This window comes from Orycteropus afer, unplaced genomic scaffold, assembly GCF_000298275.1.
Source record: "Orycteropus afer afer isolate SDZICR_OR568_19922 unplaced genomic scaffold, OryAfe1.0 scaffold00272, whole genome shotgun sequence".
Classification (NCBI taxonomy): domain Eukaryota; kingdom Metazoa; phylum Chordata; class Mammalia; order Tubulidentata; family Orycteropodidae; genus Orycteropus; species Orycteropus afer.
Genome location: NW_006921859.1, coordinates 219,339 through 241,967, shown reverse-complemented (window position 1 = coordinate 241,967; position 22,629 = coordinate 219,339). Strand labels below are relative to the sequence as shown.

At 45.0% G+C, this 22,629-nt stretch overlaps 1 protein-coding gene across 1 annotated transcript in view; it reads right to left on the bottom strand.

Moving 5' to 3' along the window:
- DLGAP3 (DLG associated protein 3) overlaps positions 1 to 15,795 on the bottom strand; it is a 49,856-nt gene extending 34,061 nt beyond the window's left edge. Inside the window, exons 1-3 of the mRNA XM_007950406.2 lie at positions 14,689 to 15,795; positions 9,062 to 9,267; positions 8,708 to 8,780 (exon numbers count right to left, since the gene is read on the bottom strand). Of these exons, the coding sequence (XP_007948597.1) occupies positions 8,708 to 8,780; positions 9,062 to 9,267; positions 14,689 to 15,795 (1,386 nt within the window). The remainder of the gene's footprint in view (positions 1 to 8,707; positions 8,781 to 9,061; positions 9,268 to 14,688) is intronic.
- Between the last annotated feature and the right edge of the window lie 6,834 nt (positions 15,796 to 22,629).

Below are 22,629 nucleotides of genomic sequence, written 5' to 3'. Positions count from 1 at the left end.
CTCCAAAAGAAAATCACCAAGACACCATCATCAAACTCACCAAAACCAAAGACAAAGAAAGAATCCTGAAAGCAGCATGGGAAAAACAAAAAGTCACCTAAAAAGGGCAACCAATAAGACTAAGCTTGGATTTCTCAGCAGAAACTATGCAGGGGAGAAGACAATAGGATGATACATATAAACCCTGAAAGAAAAAAATTTCCAACCAATAATTATATATCCAGCAAAACTATCTATCAAATATGAGGGTGAAATTAGGATATTTCCAGATAAGTAGAAATTAAAGAATTTATTAAAACCAGACTAACCTTACAAAAGATCTTAAAGGGAGTCATTTGGACAGAGAACCAACAACAGCAAATACCAACCAATGATTAACATGCATGATGACATAACCAAGAAACCAAACCAGTTATAGAAGTATCCAAAGTAAAACAAGCTTACAAGATTGTAAACGGGGACCCAGAGACATCAATTGGTAAATGAGGACAACTGCAAACCAAAAAGAGGGGGAAAAATAGTGTAGTTACAGAACTTCTAAATGGTGAGAAAGTCAAGACAATTGCAAGATAGAAAAGACTGGTCTAAATTTGAGAATAAAATTATAAATCTCAGGGTAACCTCAAAGAAAAATAATAAACCTTTGCATCAAAATATAAAAGAGGACAAGCACAAATATTTAGCAAACACTAAAACAATAGTAATGAAGGAGATGATAACATGATTCAAAAACAAAATTAGTTCAGCACAGAAAATTATATGGAACAAAGAAACCAGCAACACCACAAAAAAAATAATAAAATGACATCAATAAATTAATACTTGTCAGTAATTACACTGAATGTCAATGGATTAAATGCACCACTTAAGAGATGAAGAGTTGCAGACTGGATAAGAAAACATAACGCATCAATATGCTGTCTACAAGAGACTTACCTGAGACATAAAGATAAAAATAGACTAAAAATCAAAGGTGGGGAAAGGATATATCAAGCAAATGGCAACCAAGAAAGAGCAGGAGCAGCAATATTAATTTCTGATTAAATTGACTTTAAGAAAAAACCACCATAAGAGACAAGGAAAGACATTATATAATGATTAAAGGATCAATTGAACAAGAGTACATAACCATAATACATATCTATGCACCAAATGGAGAGCCCCAAAATATATAAATCAGACTTTAACAGATTTGAAAAGACAAATAGTTGACTCCATAGTAATAGTAGGTGACTTTAATACACAACTATCAATAAAAGAACAACTGGAAATAAACTCAACAAAGATGCAGAAGAACTAAACAATACAATCAACCAACTTGACTTATAGACATCTATAGAGCACTTCACCCAACAACAGCACAATCTACATTCTTTTCCAGTACACATGGAACATTCTCCAGGATAGACCATATGTTAGACCACAAAGCAAGCCTCAATAAATTTAAAAACATTGAAATACTGCAAAGCATCTTCTTAGATCACAATGCTATAAAATTAGAAATCAACACTAGGAAGACCAACAGAAAAAGAGCAAATGCATAGAAACTGACTAACATCCTCCTCAAAAATGACTAGTTAATTGAAGAAAAAAAATGAAATAAAAAAAATTCCTTGAATCAAACGAGAATAAAAAATAAATTCCTCAACATAATAAAGGGCATATATGCAAAACCAACAGCCAACATTATTCTCAATAGAGAGAAACTGAAACCATTCCCCTTGGGAACTGGAACCAGACAAGGATGCCCTCTATTCACCACTTCTATTCAACATTGTATTGGAAGTCCTAGCCAAGGCAATAAGGTAAGAAAGGGAAATCAAAGGCATCCAAACTGGTAAGGAAAAAGTAAAACTATCCTTATTTGCAGGTGATATGATCCTATACATAGAAAACCCAAGTAGTTCCAGTAGCAAGAAAACTACTGGAGCTAATTCAAAGACTTAGCACAGCAGCAGGATACAAGATCAACATACAAAAATCAGTTGGATTCCTTTACACCAGCAAAGAGATCTGTGAAAAGGAAATAAAGAAATCAATAGCATTTACAATAGCTTCCAAGATAGTTGGGAATAAATCTTACCAGAAACAAAAAAAGACCTATACAAAGAAAACTACAAAACACTACTTCAAGAAACTATAAAAGATCTATATAAATGGGAAAACATACTATGCTCATGGATAGGAACATTGAACATTATGAAAATGTCAATATTATCCAAAGCAATCTAGACATTGAATGCAATCCCAATCCAGATTCCATCAACATTCTTTAAAGACATGCAAAAATCAATCACTAATTTTATACGTAAAGAAAGAAACGTCAAACAAGCATAGCACTACTGACGAAGGAGAAGAAGGAGGCCTCACATTCTCAGATCTCAAAACCTACTATACAGCCATGGTTGTCAAAACAGCCTGGTATTGGTACAATGGTATTGGTACAATGACAGACACACAGATCAGTGGATCAGAATTGAGAACCCAGAAATGCATCCATTCACCTATGGTCAGCTGATCTTTGATAAAGGCCCCAAATCCATTAAATGGGGGAAGAGATGGTCTCTTTCACAAATGGTGCTGGCAAAACTGGACATCCATTTGCAGAAAAATGAAACAAAATCCATACCTCACACCATACACAAAAACTAACTCCAGATGGATCAAAGACTTAAACGGTAAACCTAAAACTATAAAGTTCATCAAATTAAAAATAGGGGCAAACTTAGGGGCCCTAATTTATGGCATTGATAGACTATCAAGCATAACCCAAGATGCACAAACAGCAGAAGATTGGGACCTTCCAAAAATTAAATTCTTATGTGCATCAAAAGACTTCTCCAAAAGAGTAAAAAGAGAAACTACATCCTCCTCAAAAATGACTAGTTAATTGGAATGAAGTGCCAATACAGGCTATAGTTTGGATGAACCTTGAAGACATGCTAAGTCAAAGAAGCTGGACACAAAAGGCTACATACAGTATGATTCCTTTTATATGAAATACCTAGAATAAGCAAATCCACAGAGACAATAGGCAAATCCACAGAAAGCAGGTTAGTGGTTGCTGGGGACAGAAAAAGTAAGGAATGGGGAGGGATTATTTAATGGGTATAGGGTGTTTTTCAGGGGTGAGGAAAAAGTTTTGAAACTAGAGGGAGGTGCTACAAATTATATATGTACAAAATGCTACTGAATTGCACACTTGCACCTCAACTAAATAAATTTTTTAAAGAGACACACCTTAGACTCAAAACACAAATAGGTTGAAAGTAAAGGATGGGAAAAAAGATGTACTATTCAAACAGTAACCGTGATAGAATTTCCCAGAACTGAAAAAAACAGTCCTCATATTCAGGGTCCACAAACAACATATCATAGTGAAAGTGCAGAACAGCAAAAACAAAGACAAAATCTTAACAGTAACCAGAAAGAAATGAAGATTACTTACACAGAAAGATAATTAGATTGGCAGCGGATTTCTCAAAAGCAATAATAGAAGATAGATGACAAAGGAATACCTTCAAAACATTGAGAAAATAAATGTTGACCTAGAATTCTTTAATAAGTTAAACTATGTTAAACAATAAGGGTAAAATAAAGACTTTTTCATGAAAAATGGAGTTTTCTACTAACAGACATTCACGGAAAAAATTTACTAAATGAGGCACCTTAGGAGGAAGGAAGGAGATGTATGAACATACAGTGAAGGGGGAAAACACATAGATATGAGTATTGTTATAAGCACTAGTATATAGAGTATGAAGAGCATAAAAAAGTGACAAAAATCAGACTAAAAATATGTAAAAAGAAGGTAGAACTAAAATACTGTGCAGCATTACCTCTAAGAAGTAAAGGGGTGATCTGGTGGCACAGTAATGAAGTGCTTGGCTGCCAACTGAAACGTCGCTGGTTTAAACCCACCAGCCACTCCATAGAAAGAAGATGTAGCTGTCTACTTCTGTAAAGATTTATTGCTTTGGAAACCCCATGAGGCAGTTCCCCTGTTACTAAGAGTCAGAACTGACTTGAGGGTAATGGGTTTGGTTTTAAGGTCTTTGCATTGTTCTGGGGGAAAGTAGGGGGAAAAAAAAAATCAATTTTAGACTTTGCTAAGTCAAAATGCACATGAAAATTGTAAGGTCAACCACAAAGGAATGAAAATAGAATACAGAACTGCCAAACCAGAATAAGATTTGGCGAGGAGAAAAACAAACTCAATCAACCCCAAAAAAAGCATCACTAAAAAGGCAGGGTAAATAAAAGGCACGAAATAAGATAAAAGAAATAAATGCAAAAATATCAGTAATTACAATAAATATAAATGTACTAAACTCAGACACTTGCCAGAGTGGAATGTAAGAATAGTGGCTAAGACACTTGCCTGCTAACCAGACGGCTGGTGGTTCAAACCCACCAGCCACTCCTCGGAAGGAAGGTTGGGCAATCCTACTTCCGTAGTGATACTGCCTCGGCAACCCAAGGAGGGGTCGCTATGAGTCGGGTCCGACTCGACAGCACATAACAAGAACAACAACATAAGCTATTTACAAAAACCCATACCTGAAACATAAGGACACAAAAAGCTCTAAAACATGGAAAGAGATGTTCTGGGCAAATACTAAAGAGCTCTGATGGCAAAGTGGTTAAAGCATTTGGGTGCTAACCAAAAGGTCAGCTGTTCAAACCCACCAGCCGCTCTGCAGGAGAAAGATGAGGGAGGCTACTTCTGTAAAAATTTACAGCCTTGGAAAACCTATGGGGCAGTTCTACTCTGTCCTAAAGGGCTGCTGTGAGTCATAATCGACTCTATGGCAGTGTTTTTTAGTTTAGGCAGATACTAAACAGAAAAACAAACTTCAGGGCAAAAAGTATTATTAGAGAGAAGAAGATTATACCTCTAATGCATTAAACCTGTTTTGTCTTCAGTGAAGCAGGGATAAGCCATAGCTCCCAGGGGAAATATCTAAAGTATACATGAGGTTAGATAGTATCAAGTGCTAAGAAGAAACAAACACACACACAAGGAAGGGGAATAGGAAGCAATGAAGAAGGGGGTTAAAATTTTAGAAGATTTGAGAGATCTTAACAATGTTAGGAAGTACTATGGGAGCACCTGGGAAGAGGCAGCACCTGGGGAGAGGGAGCAGTAAATGCAAAGGTCATGCATGAGGCTGGGGCACACATGCTGTGTTTGAGGACCAGCAAGGAGGGCAGGGCGGGTGGAGTGGTGAGGGAGGCATTAGGAGAGGAACTCAGAGATAGCAGGGGCCAGATCATTCAGGGCTTTGTAAGTCATAGTAAAGTCCTTGACTGTTACACTGAGTAAGGTAAGAGATTTAAACAGAAGAGTGAGGGGAATGTAATTATATATATGTATATATGTGTGTGTGTGTGTGTGTGTCTATATATATATATATATACATATATACACACACACACATATACATATATATATCTATATATATACACACACATTTGCTGCAACCCATTTATTTATATAATCCCCAAAGACTTTTTTTTTAAGAGCTTGTTTTACATTCAAAGTCACGCATACATTTAGTTTCATTCCCCATTTGCCATGTCCAACCCTAACCCAGTCTCCTCTCCTCCCTACCCTGCAACACTTCCCCTGTGCCCCTCATAATTATGCACTCCTATTTGTCCTGAATTTCCTCAGTTTGAATGTTGGTCCTCTGGTGTCCCATGGTTTACAGCTTTAGGGGATGTATTACCATTGAGTGTGTGGGTGCAGCATCCTGGGTTGAGTGGTCTGCGTGTACATCTTGTTAACTATTGGGCTGAGAGCCTGCCCTTGGGGGTGAGTTTTATTCCGGGCGCCAAATGTATTTCAGGGCCATAGTATTGGGAGTCTCACCAGACTTCATCTGACCAGAAATTCTGGTCATTATTGAGTTTTTGGATTTTGTTCCACATTTTCCCTCCCACTCTATACAGGATCTCCAGATTTGATCCTTTCCTGAGTGGTTGGCATTGGTAGCTGGGCACCATCCGGTTCTTCTGGTCTCGAGGGCCATATAAATATAAATAATTATAATTTTAAATAATCACTCTAGTTGTACAGAGAGAGAATCGAGTGGCAAGGGCAAAAGCAGGGAGACCAAGTAGAAGGTAAGTGCAATAGCTCAGACAAAAGAAGATGGTGACTTAGACCAGCAGTGGAGGTGATGAGTTGGATTCTCGTTATATTTTGAAGGTAGAACCAACAGGATTTGCTGAGAGATTAGATGTGCAATGTGAGAGGGAGAGAGAAGTCAATGCTGACTTCAAGATTTTTGACCTGAATTCCTGCAAGGATAAAACGTCCATTACAGTCAGTCCCCGGGTGACAAACAAGATCCTTTCCTAACTGTGTCTTTAAATCTTTAAGTGGAATTTGTAGTAAGTTGGAACAGGTGCATACTGTTCTTATTTAGCCTTACTTTAGTGCAAGAAAAGACTCAAAGGCTTTTCAACGATTTAAAAGCTGCACATGCAGCAAGTAAATGTGATTGTGATGAAAAATTTCTCTTGAGTAGGGGTTGGTTCAATCATTTCAAAGTGAGGGCAAATTTACATGTATTAAAGGGCAAGGAAGATGGGACAATCTACTTCCGTAGTGATACTGCCTCGGAAACCCAAGGAGGGGTCGCTATGAGTCGGGTCTGACTCGACAGTACACAACAACAACAAGTAGTTGTTCAGAAATTGGACATTCACAACTGCCTCTATCTGAAATGGGGAAGACGGTGCATGGAGCAGAGATTTCTTTTGGGGAAAGAAGTATCTACAGTATACTTTTTAGATATCGTAAGTTGGAGATGCCTACTAGATAGACATCTGAGTGACATTTCAACACATAGTTAGATATACATTCTGGCATTTATGGCATAGTCTAGCTTGGACACATGCATCTGGGAGTCATAAGCACTACAGAGTATTTAAATCCATGAGACTGGGTGAGGCCATCCATGGAATGAGTGTAGAGAAAAGTCCAGGGACTGTGGTTTAGATTCTGGCAAGTTGAGGAAGCACCAGTGATAGAGACTGAGAAGGGAGAGAATCTAGAGTGTGGTTTCCCAGAAGCCAACTGAGTGATGCATTTCAGGAAGGAAAGAGTCATCAAGTGTGTTGCTGACAGGTCAAGTAAAATAAGCACTGAGCATTGACCAATGGGTTTGGTAACATGTTATTCACTGCTGTCGAGTTGGCCCCTGACTCATGTTGCCCAGTCTGGAGCCATCACTTTGATTGGTTGTGGATCAGACCATCATGTCCCATAGAGTTTTCCTTGGCTTTTTGCTGGAAGTAGATCACCAGACCTTTCTTCCAAGTCCATCTTAGTCTGGAAGCTCCACTGAACCTGTTCAGCATCATGTTGTTGTTGTTGTTAATGTGTCGTCGAGTCGGACCCGACTCATAGCGACCCCTTCTTGGGTTGCCGAGGCAGTATCACTACGGAAGTAGATTGCCCAACCTTCTTCCGAGGAGTGGCTGGTGGGTTTGAACCGCCAGCCTTCTGGTTAGAAGTCAAGTGCCTTAGGTACTATGCTACCAGACCCTCCACTGATAGACAGATGGGCTACGCATGAGGTGCACTGGCTGGGAATCAGACCAAGTCTCTCACATGGAAAGGTGAGAATTCTACTACTGGACCATCATTGTCCCCACATAGACTGGTCTGATGGGAAAAGACAGCTGGGCCAATCAGCTTCCTGGATTCAGAAATGTAACAAAGCAATACTGAGAGACTGCAACAATGAATATTAGGAGCCAGTGTGGACTGTCTTTTCCATTGCTTTTTGCATTGCTTTTCTTTTTCCAGCAAAAAGTAAAAATAGCTAACCTTTATTGAGTGCTGGCTATGTGCCAAGAACATTATTATGATGCCTATTTTTAAACAGGGAAATTGGGGCTTAAAAAAGTCAAGTAACTTGCCCCTAGGTCACTCAGCTAGTAAGTAGCTGAACTGGAATTCAAACTCATCTCATGCATTTAATAAACCGCGCTGCCTCAGTTTAGTTAAGGGGTAAGGCTTTTCTATCTACATTTCAGTATGGAACTCATGTTCATAAAATACCAGTCTGGGGCCAGGCACTTTGTGAAAATGGCACAGGACCAGGCAGTATTTCACTCAGATATACTTAAGGTTGCCATGAGACAGAGCCAACTCGAAGCAACTAACAACAACTTTGTGTTTCCATATATTTTCTCATTGAATTGTCAAAAAATCCCTATGAGGAAAATATCACTACTACTGTCATTTTACGATGAGAAATGAAGGCATTGAGGTAAGGTGTCTTGCTAGTGGTCACAAAGGATGGAGGTAGTAGGGCCACAATTCCAGCCCAAATCAGCACTGAGGTTTGGCTCTGTCTAGTCCTTGTTGGTATAGATCAACACCACCTTTTGCTTGGGGGTGGGCAGGGAGCAATCAGGCCAGGGCAGGGTTGGGGAGCCTCAGAGAACTAATGTTGCTCTTACAAACTCATCTCTTTGAGGATACTTGGTGGGTATTAAGGATGTAAGTCTCTGAGAACCCCAACACCAGAGTCTGCTCCACAATGCCCAAGGCAGCCTTCCCACCTTCCTTGGAACCAGACCTGAGCTTCTCCATGGGTAGACCCTCTTGATTCTCAAGGCCTAAGCCGAGCATGGATTGAATCCATGTTCCTGCCCCTTCCCTCAGATATCCTGGGCCCCTCCCTACCTGTCCGGTGGTGAGGGAACGGGTGTAGCCAGGGATGGAGCTCCGGGGGTGGATCCGGGGTGGGACACAGCAGCTGGGAAAGGTCAAGATTCCAGAGTCAGAAAGGGGTTCAGCTAGGAGGTGTGGGAGAAGGAAGGATAACAATGAGGCCCTAAGCAGGTTCTATCCATCCAGAGATTCCCCCAAGCAGGCACTTAGAAAAGGGTCATCACCTAGAGCCCCCTTAACATGTGACAGTGTGAGATACCCCAGGGCTACTCACTGGGTACCCAGCCTATGCACGCCTCCTGCAGGGACCCATTATCAGCTTCCTGCATCCACCCACACTGCCCTACATCCCCACCCTGTTCTTACTTGATCCGGGCCTGGTCCACACTGGAGGAGCGGCGGGAGGTGAAGCGCCGGGCGACTGCTTTGGGAGATGTCTTGGGGCTGCCGTCCGAGTCTCCACTCTCCTCATCCCCCATGGCTTTGATGTAGCTGCCGCTCCGCATCCTTCGGCAGGGGATCTCCCCATCCTTCCCACCAGTTGGGTAACCCCCCCAGTCATCTTGCGGCACCTGCAGGGACAGAGGCCTCTGTCTCTCAGACCTGTTCCTACTAAATCTAGAGGCCAGAACCCTCTTTTCCCACTGCCAGCAGGAGGCACTGTGCTCTGGCCACACCCAGAAGTAAATTTAAAAATGAGGTCTCAGGCCATGCCCCCCATAAGAGGAGATGCCTCATCACCCCACCACAGACCTTCTGCCACTTATTTGAGGGCCACCTAGATAGGCTGAGGCAGGAGCATATCAGGTGCCAAGAGGCCGAAGATCACAGGTCAGAGTGATCTATAGCAATCCCACCCCCGGCAACGAAGCATCACCTGACCTCAGTCACACTCCTCTCTTTCATCTTTATAACATGCTTACATTCCAAATCCTCCAACCTCCCCCTCCCTTCTTATGAGGAGCCACAGAGGATTCTAAGCAGGAGTGTGACATTAGATTTGTGTTTCAGAAAGAATGCTCCAACAGTCCAAGCAGAGGATGGATTGCAGAGGGCCAGGAGCAGGGCAGAGCTCAAGTGGTGGCAGAGAGACCAATTAGGAGGTGGATGCTGTTTTCCAGGCAAGAGATGATGAGGCCTAAATTAAGACAGTGACAATGAGGGGGATGAGGAGGAGATGTAAATGAAAGATGTTAAGGAGCTTCAGTGAGCTTGATTAGACGTGGGGGATGAGGGGGTGAGAAGGAGTTGAGGATGACTGGTAGGTTTCTGGCTGAGGACCTGGAGGATGCTGCTATCACTCACTGAGCCACAGAATCCCAGACATGGGCTTGGGGAAAAGGTGATGGGTTCAAAGTTGACTGTCTTGAGTTTGGCATAGAACTGCTCTGGTGGAGCAGGTGGATGTCTATTTAGTTCTGGAGCTCAGTGGGAAAATCTGGGCTAGAAGCAGATATGTGGGAGTCATGGGTGGCAGCTGAATCCATAGGAGTGAACGAGACAGCCCAAGGAAAAGAGAGCCGGGGAGGGATCTACTGACATTTAACAAGGGACTGGCAAAGAAAGAAAGAGGAGCCTGTGAAGTCACCTGAGAAGGAGTGGGCAGAGGGGTAGGAGGGAAGTCAGGAGAATGCCATGTCATAGAAATAGGAGACATTTCAAGATTAAAGGAGTCAATAATGTCAAATGCCACAGTGCATTCACAGGCTAGTGACTTGGGATCAGGAGTTAGACAGATTCATATTCAAATTCTAGCCCCATCACTTGTTGGCAAGGTGAACTTGAGCAAAACTGATTAATTTGCAAGCCTCAGTTTCCTCATCTGGAAAAGAGCAGTGGTAATTATGCCTGTATCAGAGGGTTGGTGGGAAGGGTAAGTGAGCCAATACTGAGTTCCCCACACATGTTGTTAGGTCCCTTCAAGTCAGCTCCAACTCAGAGCAACCCCTACATACAACAGAATGAGAAACTGTCTGGTCCTGTGCCATGCTCACAATCCTTGTTATGCTTAAGCCCATTGTTGCAGGGACTGGTCCCTTCTAACAACATGAGCAAAGTACATGAGACAAAGCCTGGCCATTCTCACTTCTAAGGACCATTCCGGTTGCACTTCTTCCAGGACACGTTTGTTCATTCTTCTGGTGCATGTTGTTGTTATTAGGTGCTGATGAGTCACTTCTGACTCATAGCGACCCCATGCACAGCAGAATGAAACACTGCCCGATCCCATGCTAGCTCCATGATCCTTGCTATACTTGAGCCCATTGTCGCAGCCACCATGTCAATCCATCTCATCGAAGGCCTTCCCCTCTTTTGTTGATCCTCCACCTTATCAAGCATGACATCCTTCTCCAAGGAATGGTCCCCCCTGACAACATGACCAAAGTAGATGAGACGAAGTCTGGCCATCCTCGCTTCCAAGGAGCATCTCGGCTGCACTTCCTCCAGGACAGCTCTGTTAGTTCTTTTGGCAGTCCATGGTACCTTCAGCATTCTTTGCCAGCACAACTCAAAAGCATCAACTCTTCTTCGGTATTTCTTATTCATCATCCAGCTCTCACATGCATACAAGGCGATTGGAAATATCATGGCCTGTATCAGGCACCCCTTAATCCTCAAGGAGACATCCGTGCTCCTCAGCACTTGAAAGAGTTCCTTCACAGCCAGCCTACCCAGTGCTACACGTCGTCTAATGTCCTGATGCATAGCAAATGTTTAATAAATGGTAACTATTAGTATTATAAGGCTCTGTGGTGGCACAGTGGTTAAGACATTTAGCTGCTAACCAAAAGGTGGGCAGTTCAAACCAACCAACAGCTCTGCAGAAAAAAGATAAGGCAGTCTGCTTCCATAAAGACTTACAACCTTCAAAACTCTACAGTTCTACTCTGTCCTATAGAGTTGCTATGAATTGGAATTGATTTGATGGCAGTGGGTTTGATTTTTGGGTATTAGTATTATAAGCATTCAAAGGTAACTTTTGACGATAGCTCTTAGGTGACCACTGCGAGGTGAGGGGATGTGGGAGCCAGGCCGCAGTGAAGGGAAGAACAAAGGGAAGTGAAGAAGGAGAGTCTATGCTGTAAGAACTTGGTTATGATGAGAAAACAGAAGATAAAAGGGCACATAGAGTTGAGGAAGGATTCTTTAAGATAGAAGAAACTTGGACATGTTTTCAGGATAAGAGAAAGAGCCAGTAAAGATAAAAATGGTCATTAGATGCAGAGGTGTGTGTGTGGGGGGGGTCATGGATGGAGGAAGGCCTGAGAAGATGACCTCAAGACCCTGGTAGCAGATTCAGCCAGGCATTTCCTCTGAGCCAGGAGGGAAAAGGGTAATGGTGGCTGGGGAGCTAGACAAGTCTACAGATGCACTGACAGGAAACTGAGGGAGACCATGATGGTTGGTCCACAATGTGAATAATGAGGTATAAGTGAAGGCATGGGGATAAGGGATGAGAAAGGTGGTGTGGGGATGAAGCCTCAGTGAGGAGTCAGGGCTCAGGGAGGGCATAAAAGTTTAGGGAAAAGAAAGAGATTCTGGGAATGGAGTGAGGTGAGGAGATAGTGAGAATGAAATCAGGGATGGGATGGAGCTCTGTGAAGGAACTCAGTCAAGGGAGGAGGTTCCATGAAAGAACCTACAGTGAGGGACTGGGTTCAGTAAGGAAGAAGACAAGGACACAGGGAGAGTACATGAGCTCCAAGAAGGAACAAGGGCTCAGGGTGGAAATGGAGGTTCTGGAAGAGGGTTGATGAAAGGCTGAGATCCAGTAAGAGAAAACAGGGACTCAACAAAGAGGTGGGAATCCAATGAAGACAGCCTACTTTGATAGGGCCAGCCTCTCCTGCATTTGCACCAGAACAGAAGGCTGTCTGCAGGGTCCCTGCAACCCCCTGGTTCTCATCAATATAGACTCAGACCTCCCAGTCCTAAGATGCTCTGGAACCCCAGACCCTGGATAGAGCATTTCCCTTCCCAGTACTCTACAGAGAAGAGCCCCAGGCAGTAGAGAGAGGAAGGCCAGCAGATGGGACAGCCATGGCATGTTATGCCACATTGCAGGGTTCCCACTCCATAGCCACTACAGAGCTCCTCACTCCTCCACAGGACACTGTTAAGAAAGAAGCCCCAAGAGGTCAGGGCAGCCCTGGAGAAGCAGCAGGGAGTAAGTAGCAGAGTGGCTTTAAAGTTCCAGGGTTGCCAAAGGCTCAATTACGTGGGCAAAGGGGTAGTTGTTCCCTAACCTGGCCCTTTCTACCAGAATCTTCAATTCCTCACTTAGAGTGCACCCCTACCCATGGAGGGCACAATCCAAGTCCATCCCAGAAATCCTGAATCTTAGTAGTCTCCAACCTCCTCTCTGTCTCCCATCCCCTCCTGTATCCACTGGGCCCTATATGCTCCTGTGGGCTGTCATTGAGTTCCCCTAGGAAAGCCATACCATGAGAACAACATACCAGCAAGGCCAGTAACACCCAAAAGACAGCAATGGGCACACACAGTCTCAATTCTCCATACCTTTGAGCATACTGTAGTCTTCCTGGAATACTCTTAAACTTCTTTTGCACTTGGCTAACTCCATGTCTACCTAGAAGCCATTCCTATCCACCTCCAGTCACCATCTCTTCAAGTAGATGAGATGCCTTCTCTGTGCTCCCATGCATAGGGCTCTCTCTTATAGCCTCATCACACTGCATTCTGTTTACCTGTCTACTGCTCCCCTGAAAACACCTGTGAACTCATCACAAGCAGTGCCTGTGTCTTCCTCTTTGTATCCATAGAACCCAGTAAATGCTCATTGAATGAATGAATGTGGGCTAAGAATGCAGCACATGGGTTTTGGTGATAATCCTACAACTGTTGGACCTCCAGAATTTATATTAACTGTTCCTCCTAAAACTATGAGAGGACTTATGAAAGCAATACAGAGGACATGGGGGACCTGAGGCAGAGAGGAAAATGGTTGATCATGAGAAGAACCTCTTCAATGAGGAGATGGAGGAGGGACAGGGTAAAAAGGATGAGGCTGGGAGGAAGGCTCATAAGAAGAGATCAGAACTCCCAGCCTCACTACAGAGGTGGTAAGATGGGATGGGGACTGCATCCCAGCTATTACCTGTACCACCCACCTCTAAGAGGCCCTGCTCTGGCATTAGATATGGGGATCAGGCTTCAACATGCCTCTGGCCTAGGAAGATTCATAAGACAAGGCTCCTAGATGTCCTCTATAGTCTTATGAGATGTCTCACCATAGGAATCATGAGGACAAAAAACTCTAGCAGAAGAACTTTTGGAAAGAGGCACCTGTGAAGGTCAGTTTGATCTTCACATTTCAAACAAAATCTGGACCTCCCAGATTTAAGCAGAAAGAGGTCCAGAGAAGGCCTTGAGGCAGAACTGCTTTCCAACTGCTGACCTTCAATCTCAAGAAAGGCTACAACCAGGTTGCACCACACTGTCCTGTCCACGGTCAACCCTCAACCTCATTCTCCCTCCATTCCCACGAGACAGATCAGCACAGATTGTCCAAAACAGCAAGTCAAGAGAATGTCTTCCTGGCACTCTCATACAATGTCAGAATAAAAGGGCTCCTTCAGTGGAGAAACTGGGGCCCCAAAAGAAAAAGACTTATCTGGGTGAGACAAGGAGCTCTGGTGGTGCAGTGCATAAGGGCATTTGACTGCTAACCAAGTTGGTGGTTCAAACCCACCAGCTACTCCACGGAAGGAAGACTGGGCAATCTATTTCCATGAAGATTTACCGCCTCGGAAATCCAATGGGGGTTGTTATGAGTCAGAATCGACTCGATGAAATTGGGTTTGGTTTTTTTGGGGGGAGGGACGGTTCTGGGTGAGATAGTGAGGTAGAGCAGGGCCTCCCTGCCTCCATACTAAGACAGCTGGCCCCCATTCAACCTTTCCCACTGTTCCCTGGATAACAACACTGGTGAGGGCTAAGGACCCTGTTCCCCACCCCCACCAAAGCCTCACCTGCAGATAGTGATAAGTCCTGGCTTTGCCCTTGGTCTCTGGACCCAGGAGGCCCTTGCCTGGACCAGCCCCTGGGTATCCATCCCGGCCCTGGCTGACCATCATGGTATGCCAGGCACTTCGCTTGACCGATTGTCCATCCAGTGACATTGACATGCCAGTGCAGGCAAGACAGCGGCCTTCTGACCCACCCGAGCGCCCCTTGAAGCTCAAGTCTCGGTACGACCCATCTGGAGCCTCCAGGCAGAAGGGACCACCAGGCTCTCCAGGAGGCTGCCCACCCACCAGGAAGCCACTATCACTGTCCAAGTTGTCATCAGAGCTCCACCAGCCTGCGGCCTTGGCCTGGTGCCTCCCATCCCCCTTGCGGTCCTTGCTCTTGCTCCTCTTGCCATGCCGGGACTGGTGGTGGTGGTGGTGGTGGTGGTGATGGTGGTGGTGGGAGGTGTGGGGGCCTCCAGAGCCTGGGCCAGGGTAGCTGTCTCCCCCAGAGCCCCCTCTGCCCTCAGCCTTGGGCCCATTATAGTCCCGCTTCCCTGGTGCCTCCAGAGAGTGAGACTTGGCAAAGAGCTTCTGCACAGAGTGAACCAGGTGCCGGATGCGGCTGGGGCTCTCACTGCGGGCCTCTGGGGCAGTGCCAGAGCCCGGTCCTGGCCCGGGCCCAGCCCCTGCTGGACCTCGCTGGTATGGAAGCGTGTGGAAGCCATCTTGTTGAACTGGCAATTGCTTTTCAAACTGGTCCAGGAGGGTGGGAGGCAGGCGGGGGGCACCCTTGCCCTGTGGGTGGCCCACACAGTCTTCACAGGTGTCGAAGGGACCCTGGCCAGGGTACATCCTGGGGAAGGTGCTGCTACCTCCCCCAACCCCTGTCCCCACTGGCCCTCCTTCAGGGCCCACTGATGGCCCCTCACTCAGGCTCAGGGGCCCTTCAGGAGAAAGGTGTCCCAGGCCAGCTCTCGGGGCACAGAAGCGGGGCTCGGTGGAGAAGGCCTCCCCAGAGCCCAGCAGGTATGGGGCCCTGGCAGCTGGGCCCACATCCATATGCTGCTGGTCAGCAAAGCGGGCTGGGCGGGGATGGCTGCCTCGGTCGCCATGGTAACCCCTCATGGCCTCAGCAAAGGCTCTTCATAATGTTGGGGGCCAGGCCCCAGGAACCTCCTAAGAAAACAGGGAGAAAGAAATTTGGATCAAACAGTAGGACATTTCACCTAAAATCATCTTTTACCATTAGGTATTCTTGTATTCCTTTAGGTCATATATGTCACTCATTGTAATTAATTGTCCTGTCTTTCCATAAATGGGCTAAAAAGTCCTTTAAATAGTCATACTAGAAAAAGACACAAGGCCACAAAATAATCCCATCATTCATCAAATGCTGCAAATTTGATAAATACGTATTCACAAGAAGAAATGCCCTCAGCCAAAGGGTTTTTTAAAATCCTTGGATTACCCAAAATGAAACAATATCCAAACAGATAAAAATATTCAAAGAAGCCAGTCATTAGGTGAACTAGCTTTTAATAGGCTGGCTTTAATTTAGGGAAATGGATCCAGAGTCATCCCTCTGTCCCATCTCCACCCCAGCTCCCCACTGCTGCAAAGAACCAGGCAGGCCAGAGTCCCAGCTCCCAGCAGCCTTGATCAAAGTGAACACTGGACCCAAATCCACATGTCCAGCATCTCTCAGCAGGAAAATCCCTCCCCTTCCTTCTACACCCTGTTCCTTCCTTCTGGCTGCAGGCTCACACTCTCTGCCCCCAGGACTGAGACAGGAAGGAAAACCTGAGATGACTTCTCCTCGTTCTTCCCCCAGATTGCAAATACTCCCCAAATGACACTTTCCCTTCCACCCTTTACCCCAACTTGTCCCATTATCACCACCATCACCCCACCTTGGAAGATATCCCTTCCCACTGGGGAGAGTTATGGAAGGAGTAGGAGAAACCACAAAAAGGGGGAAAGCTGGCTATACGAGGCAGCATCTGAATCCTAAACTGGGATTGGAACCCAGGCATTCCTGCCTCCCAGGAACAGTGGGGCGGCAGGGCAGGGAGGTGATGGAGAGAAAGCTTTGGAATCAGTGCCTCTGGCTGCCATCCCAGGCTTGCCAAGGCTACAGGACAGAGAGGTCAGTTCTCAGCAAGATCTGCCTCCAATCAGGACTCCAGGAGCTGCCAGGACAGGAGCTAAGGCAGGCGGGGGGTATCAGCAGGAGGCACAGGGACTGAGGAGCTGGCAGACGGCTCCCTCCCTCATCCCAGACCAGGCTTCTGGGCCATCTGCTGACAAGGAGGGCATGATAGCCTCAAGGACTCCGGACAGCAGTACCTCAGAGACTCATCCTCTCATCCTCCTCCTCCCTCATTACCTCCCTGTATCCACTCTGTTTCAGACTTCTTCCAGATCCTTCTTGGTCACGGCTCACTTCCTGTTATTTCTCAAGCACTTTCTATGTGCCAGATACTGTACATAGCTAATATTCTCTAACCCCAGTGAAATTCTGTGATGTAGGTATTATCCACCTTTTGCCCATGGAAAAATTGAGCCTCAAAATGGTTATGTCACAAAGCCACTAAGTGGGTGAGTCACTTTGAATTAAGATTCAAACCAAGTTTGTCTGACTTGAGAACCTGAATCTAACCCCCATCTTCCATGCTCCTATCACTCACCATCTGGGGTGTCCCATCCTTGGTGTCAGGGTCCCCACTGCTTGCAGAATTCTAACTTCAGAAGGCTCAGGACCACAGGCTCCTGATGGAAAAGAAAGGGTGATAAGCAAAAGGAGATGATGGTTCTCCCAGAGTCCTCAGAGGACCAGTCCTTGGCCCTGACAATCTCTTCCCAACCTCCCAAACCAGAAATGATTGGATCCCCCATGATGCAGCACCTTTGGACCCCAGGGAAATGAAGTTGGCTTCATTATGCAAATAACATGCAAATGAGCTTACAGGTTGGACTCCCTCCAACTGCAGGTGTCTGTGTGATCTGTCCATGATGCTGAGCCATTGCAATTTCATTGCCCTTAAATATTCCATTGCACAAACATTTGTTGAGCAGCTACCATAAGCAAGACTCTGAGTAAGAAGTGTCTACAGATGATTTAAGGGGCTTACATTCTAATAGGGAAACAATCTCTCACATAACAGAGCTGTTCTAGGCCCCTGTATTTTTGCACAAGCTGTTCCCTCCTAGAATCTCCCTTCACCCATTCCCAAACCCTTTCCCTGGCTAACATTTACTCATATAAAACTTCACCTTCCTTCAAAGAGGAGCTCTGGTAGCACTGTGGTTAAAGCAACGGGCTGTTAACCAAAAGGTCAGTGGTTCAAACCCACCACCCACTCTGTGGGAGAAAGATGAAGCAGTCTGCTTCCATGAAGATTTACAGCCTTGGAAACCCTATGGTTCTACTCTGTCCTATAGGGTTTCTATGAGTCTGAATTGACTCTGTGGCAGTGGGTTTCCCTCAAAGACTTTCTAGACTCTTGTTCTGGGTTACACCTCTCTGTTAGGCTTCCCTAACACTGTAGATTCCCTCCATGAAAGTAGCTATTGTACTGCATCGAAATTATCTGGTTCAGTCTTTGTCTCCCCAACTAGAATGTGGTCTCCTACAGGGTAGGAACCAAGCCCTATTCTTCTCTGGATCTCCAACACCTAACTCAGGTCCTTGCCCACAGCAAGCCTTAATAAATGTTCACTAAGTAGATGAATGGATGGCCATGCTTGAAAGAGGTACCAAAGTATTAGGCTAGTTTAAATGAAGGTAAGACCACATCCAATAGGTGGAAATCAAGAGAAACTTCCAGGTGGAAAGGGTATTTGAAATGGAGTACAAGATGGCTGTGTGTTCCACAAACAAAGATGGAAAGGAACTAAGTCCCAGTGGAGAAAATACCAGGCACTAAGGCAGAAGGAGTGTGCAAATAAATTCTGAGGGATAGGTTAGGAGAGTTCCAGCAGACAACCTTGGGAAGGAGATTGGAAAATACTGAAGAGAGGACAGAGCAAGTGAGTCAGGAAGGAGGATGACTTGGAAGTTTGCAGCAGCCATGACTGGAACACTAATGATGCTATTATTATAGACACAGGGATGTCAGGAAGAAGAGCTAGCTTTGCACGTGTGATGGTTAATGTTATGTGTCAACTTGGCTAGGCCATGATTCTCAGTATTATATAATTACCCTCCATTTTGTGATCTGATGTAAGGGACATTTCCTTGGGGGTATGGCCTGCATCCAGTGTATATGGATGCTCTGGCAAAGTGTTCTCTCTCTTGATCCTGCATCTGACTCACCTGACATCCTCTGATCTCCAGTCCTTGGGATGTGAGCCAACAGCCTGCCATCTGACCTGCAGATTTGAGGATCTGTCGGCTTCCACAGCCCTGTGAGCCAGAAGCCTGCTGTCTGACCTGATTTTGGGTTCATCAGACCCTGCAACCACGTGAGTCTGAAGAAGCCACCAGCCTGACACCTGACCCACAGATTAGGAACTTGCCAGACTCTGTAACTATATGATTCATTTACTTGAAATCTCTCTGTCTCTCTCTGTCTCCTTCCCTCCCTCTCTCTCTCTCTCTCTCTCCACCTCCTCTCTCTCTATATATTGATATATACATATATAACCAAAAAAACAAACTCACTGCCGTTGAGTCAATTATGACTCATAGTGACCCCTCCTTGGGTTTCCGAGATGGTATCACCAAGGAAGTACATTGCCCAGTCTTCCTTCCAAGGAGTGGCTGGTGGGTTTGAACCACCAGCCTTCTGGTTAGCAGTCAACTGCCTTAGGCACTATGCCACCAGAGCTCCTTATATATATACATATATATGTATGTATATTTATGTAAATATGCTTCACTGGTTTTTCTCCTCGAGAAAATGCAGCCTAAGACAACGGGCATGATTAATAATAGTGAAAGAGACATAGTCAGACATCAGGAAGAACTTCCTGACCCTTACAGATATGAGGCAAGGAAGAAGATTGTGGAGTCTCCTGGGAATCTTCCACAGAGGAGAGGGTGAGACATGCCCAGCCTCCAGCCCACCCTGTGGCCTGGCCTCGAGAAGCTTCTGGTAATCTTGCCTGAAGGGAGGCTAGTGTGACCTCACAGATACCAATTGCCTGGTTCTAGGTGACAATTCTTCTCCTCCACTGGCCTGCTCCAGGGAAGCAGAGGGGACTTCACATCAAGATGGCTTCCTAAGCAGTTGCTGGAAAAGCATGTGCAGTATCCTCCTGCCTTGGAAATAAGTTTTGATAGCCTAGTCTTTTGTCTATGGCATACTCCTCCTCTCCCTACCTAGGCAGGACCTGTGTCTGAGACTCACAGCACTTTAACCAGACCAAGTCATTTGCTTTGTTTGTGGCTACACGCAGCTCCAGCCTCACACTGAGCTTCTCAATGGCAGACATTCCCAGGTTCCCCCACCTCCTGCAATAGTGCTGCTGCCAAGCTTCTGAGCTTTCATCAAGGTCTTATCAAACCTCAGTCTCCTTGGCATCAATTCATGTTCTTCTGGCTCTACTTTCAGAGGAGACAGTGCCTGTAATTGCTCCTCTCCAGACAAACCACCCCCCTGACTCCCTTACCTTGGCAGCAGTATCTAGCAGAAAAAGCGCAAGCCCTGGGATCAGAAGGTATGACACCTGACTAATGACCTGACCTCTCTAAGCTTAATGATACCTGCTTACCTACCTCCCATGGGTTTAATGAATATGAAATGATACCATGCATATTAAGTCATTTTATAAAAGCTAAAAGATTATATAATTAACCTCGCAGGTGAAGCCTTTATTTTGGATTTCCAAAATCCCCAATGTCCAAATAGTCAACAATACAATCAAATCCAAATTACCAGGGGAAGAGCATATCCAATTTATGGATTTGGATTTCCTGGAGAGAAGATTTAATCAATGACGGGCTTCCTCTTATATATTATGCCTGAGGATCACATTCCTCCACCACTACCCCAGCACCATCCCATTACTAAGCACAATCAATGGGAAGAAAAAACAAGGGAGGACAGGACGAATACTTCAATGTGTCATCAGATCCTATAGACTTTGCTTCCTTAAAAAAAAAAAAAAAAAAATTCTCAGGCCTGCCCGCTTATTTCCACATGCACCAAATCATTGTTGGCTGACTAGCTAAACGTCATTCCCAACCTCCTTTTATCTTTCCCAGCCTCCCTTGTAACTAGAGGCTACAAGATTCAGTTTTGGCTAATCAGATATATGGCAAAGACCGATGAGAGTATCTGGGAAATATTTTGCCAACCTTCCCTTTTTCTCTGCTTCAATACAACCATGATACTTGGAGCTATGGCAGCTGTTTTGCCACCCTGAGAGAAAGGCCTAAAAATTAGCAAAGATGCTAGTCCTGGCATCATTAAGCCATGGAACCAAGACATGTAGTTGTCCTCTATCTGACTTACATGTGATAAGAAATAAACTTTTTATTTAAACCCCTATTGGCCAGATTTTCTGTATTTGCAGCAGAAAGCACTGCTAACTAATCCAGCCACCCCAGAACACCATCTCCTGCCTGGACTTCTGCAAAATTCTTCTAACTGGTCTCCCTGCTTCTGTTCTTACCCTGCTCAAATCCCAATGATCATTTGGAAACAGAAATGTGATCATGTCATATCTATGCTTAAAACTCATCATTGGCTTATTGATGTCCTTAGGATAAAACACCTTAACTTGTCCAGCAAGGCCTGCAAAGTCTAGCCCTCCTACTTTTCCAACAGCCTCTCACAACATGCCGTCTCCCTTGCTCTCTCCGCCTCAGCCATGCCGGCTCTTTTTCAGTTCCACACTCCCTCACATCACAAGGCCTATACCCCCTGACCAGAGAGCTTTTCCCGCCCACCTCTGCCTTGCTAATTCCTACACACCTTCAGATCTCAGCCCAGTTGTTGCTTCCTCAGGGAAGCTTTCTCTGGCCTCCCCGACTAGGTCAGATCCCCCTGCTGTTTGCTCTCAAGGCACCATATACTTGTACAGCTCTTATCATCGTTACCGTTTTAAATCTGTGTGATTCTGAGATTGTCTGTCCCTCCCACTAGAATGGAAGCACCATGTGAGCACAGGAATTCTATCCCTCTTATTTACCGATCTATTCCCAACCCCTAGAACAATGTTTGGGTGCAGTGGTGGCCCAATGGTAGAATTCTCGCCTTCCATGCAGGAGACTCGGGTTCAATGCACCTTATGCACAGCGATCATCCATCTGTCAGTGGAGGCTAGCATGTTGCTATGATGCTGAACAGGTTTCAGTGGCATTTATAGACTAAAACAAATCAAGAAGAAAGGCTTGGCAATCTACTTTGAAAAGCCAGCCAGTGAGAACAGTCCCGTCCACAACCCATCATAGGGATGGCACAGGACCAGGCAGCATTTTGCCTCACTGTGCGTGGAGCTGCCATGAGTCAGGGGCCAACTCAGCAGCAGCTAACAGCAAAGAACAATGCTTAACATATGGCAGGTGTTCGTGGAATGAATATGAACCTACAAAGAACAAGAACATTTCACTTAAGATACTTTATTTGGAATAGTGTGGGGACAACTATTCCAAGAGGTAAATATTACTCTCCCTTCCCAGACCTACAGATGAAGAAACAGGCTTGGAGAAGCTAATTGACTTGTCCAAGGTCACATTGAGAGCTGAGACTCAAGGCCAGTGCTGCCTAACTCCAAAGTTTTACCTTTTCTCCTACCTGTGCTGTTAGTCCAGAAAAGTCAAATTTACTAAACATCATTCTAAAATAAACATAATAATGAAAGTGAGCCTGCTTTTTTAAAAAGCAAGCAAACAAAACAACCTCACACATACTGCACACTCTATAGCTAACCAGAGTGTGGTTTAGCCTTTTCCCCCATGTGGGGAGCACTGAGTTTGTTCTAAGTCCAAGGTCAGGTAAGTACAGAATAAAG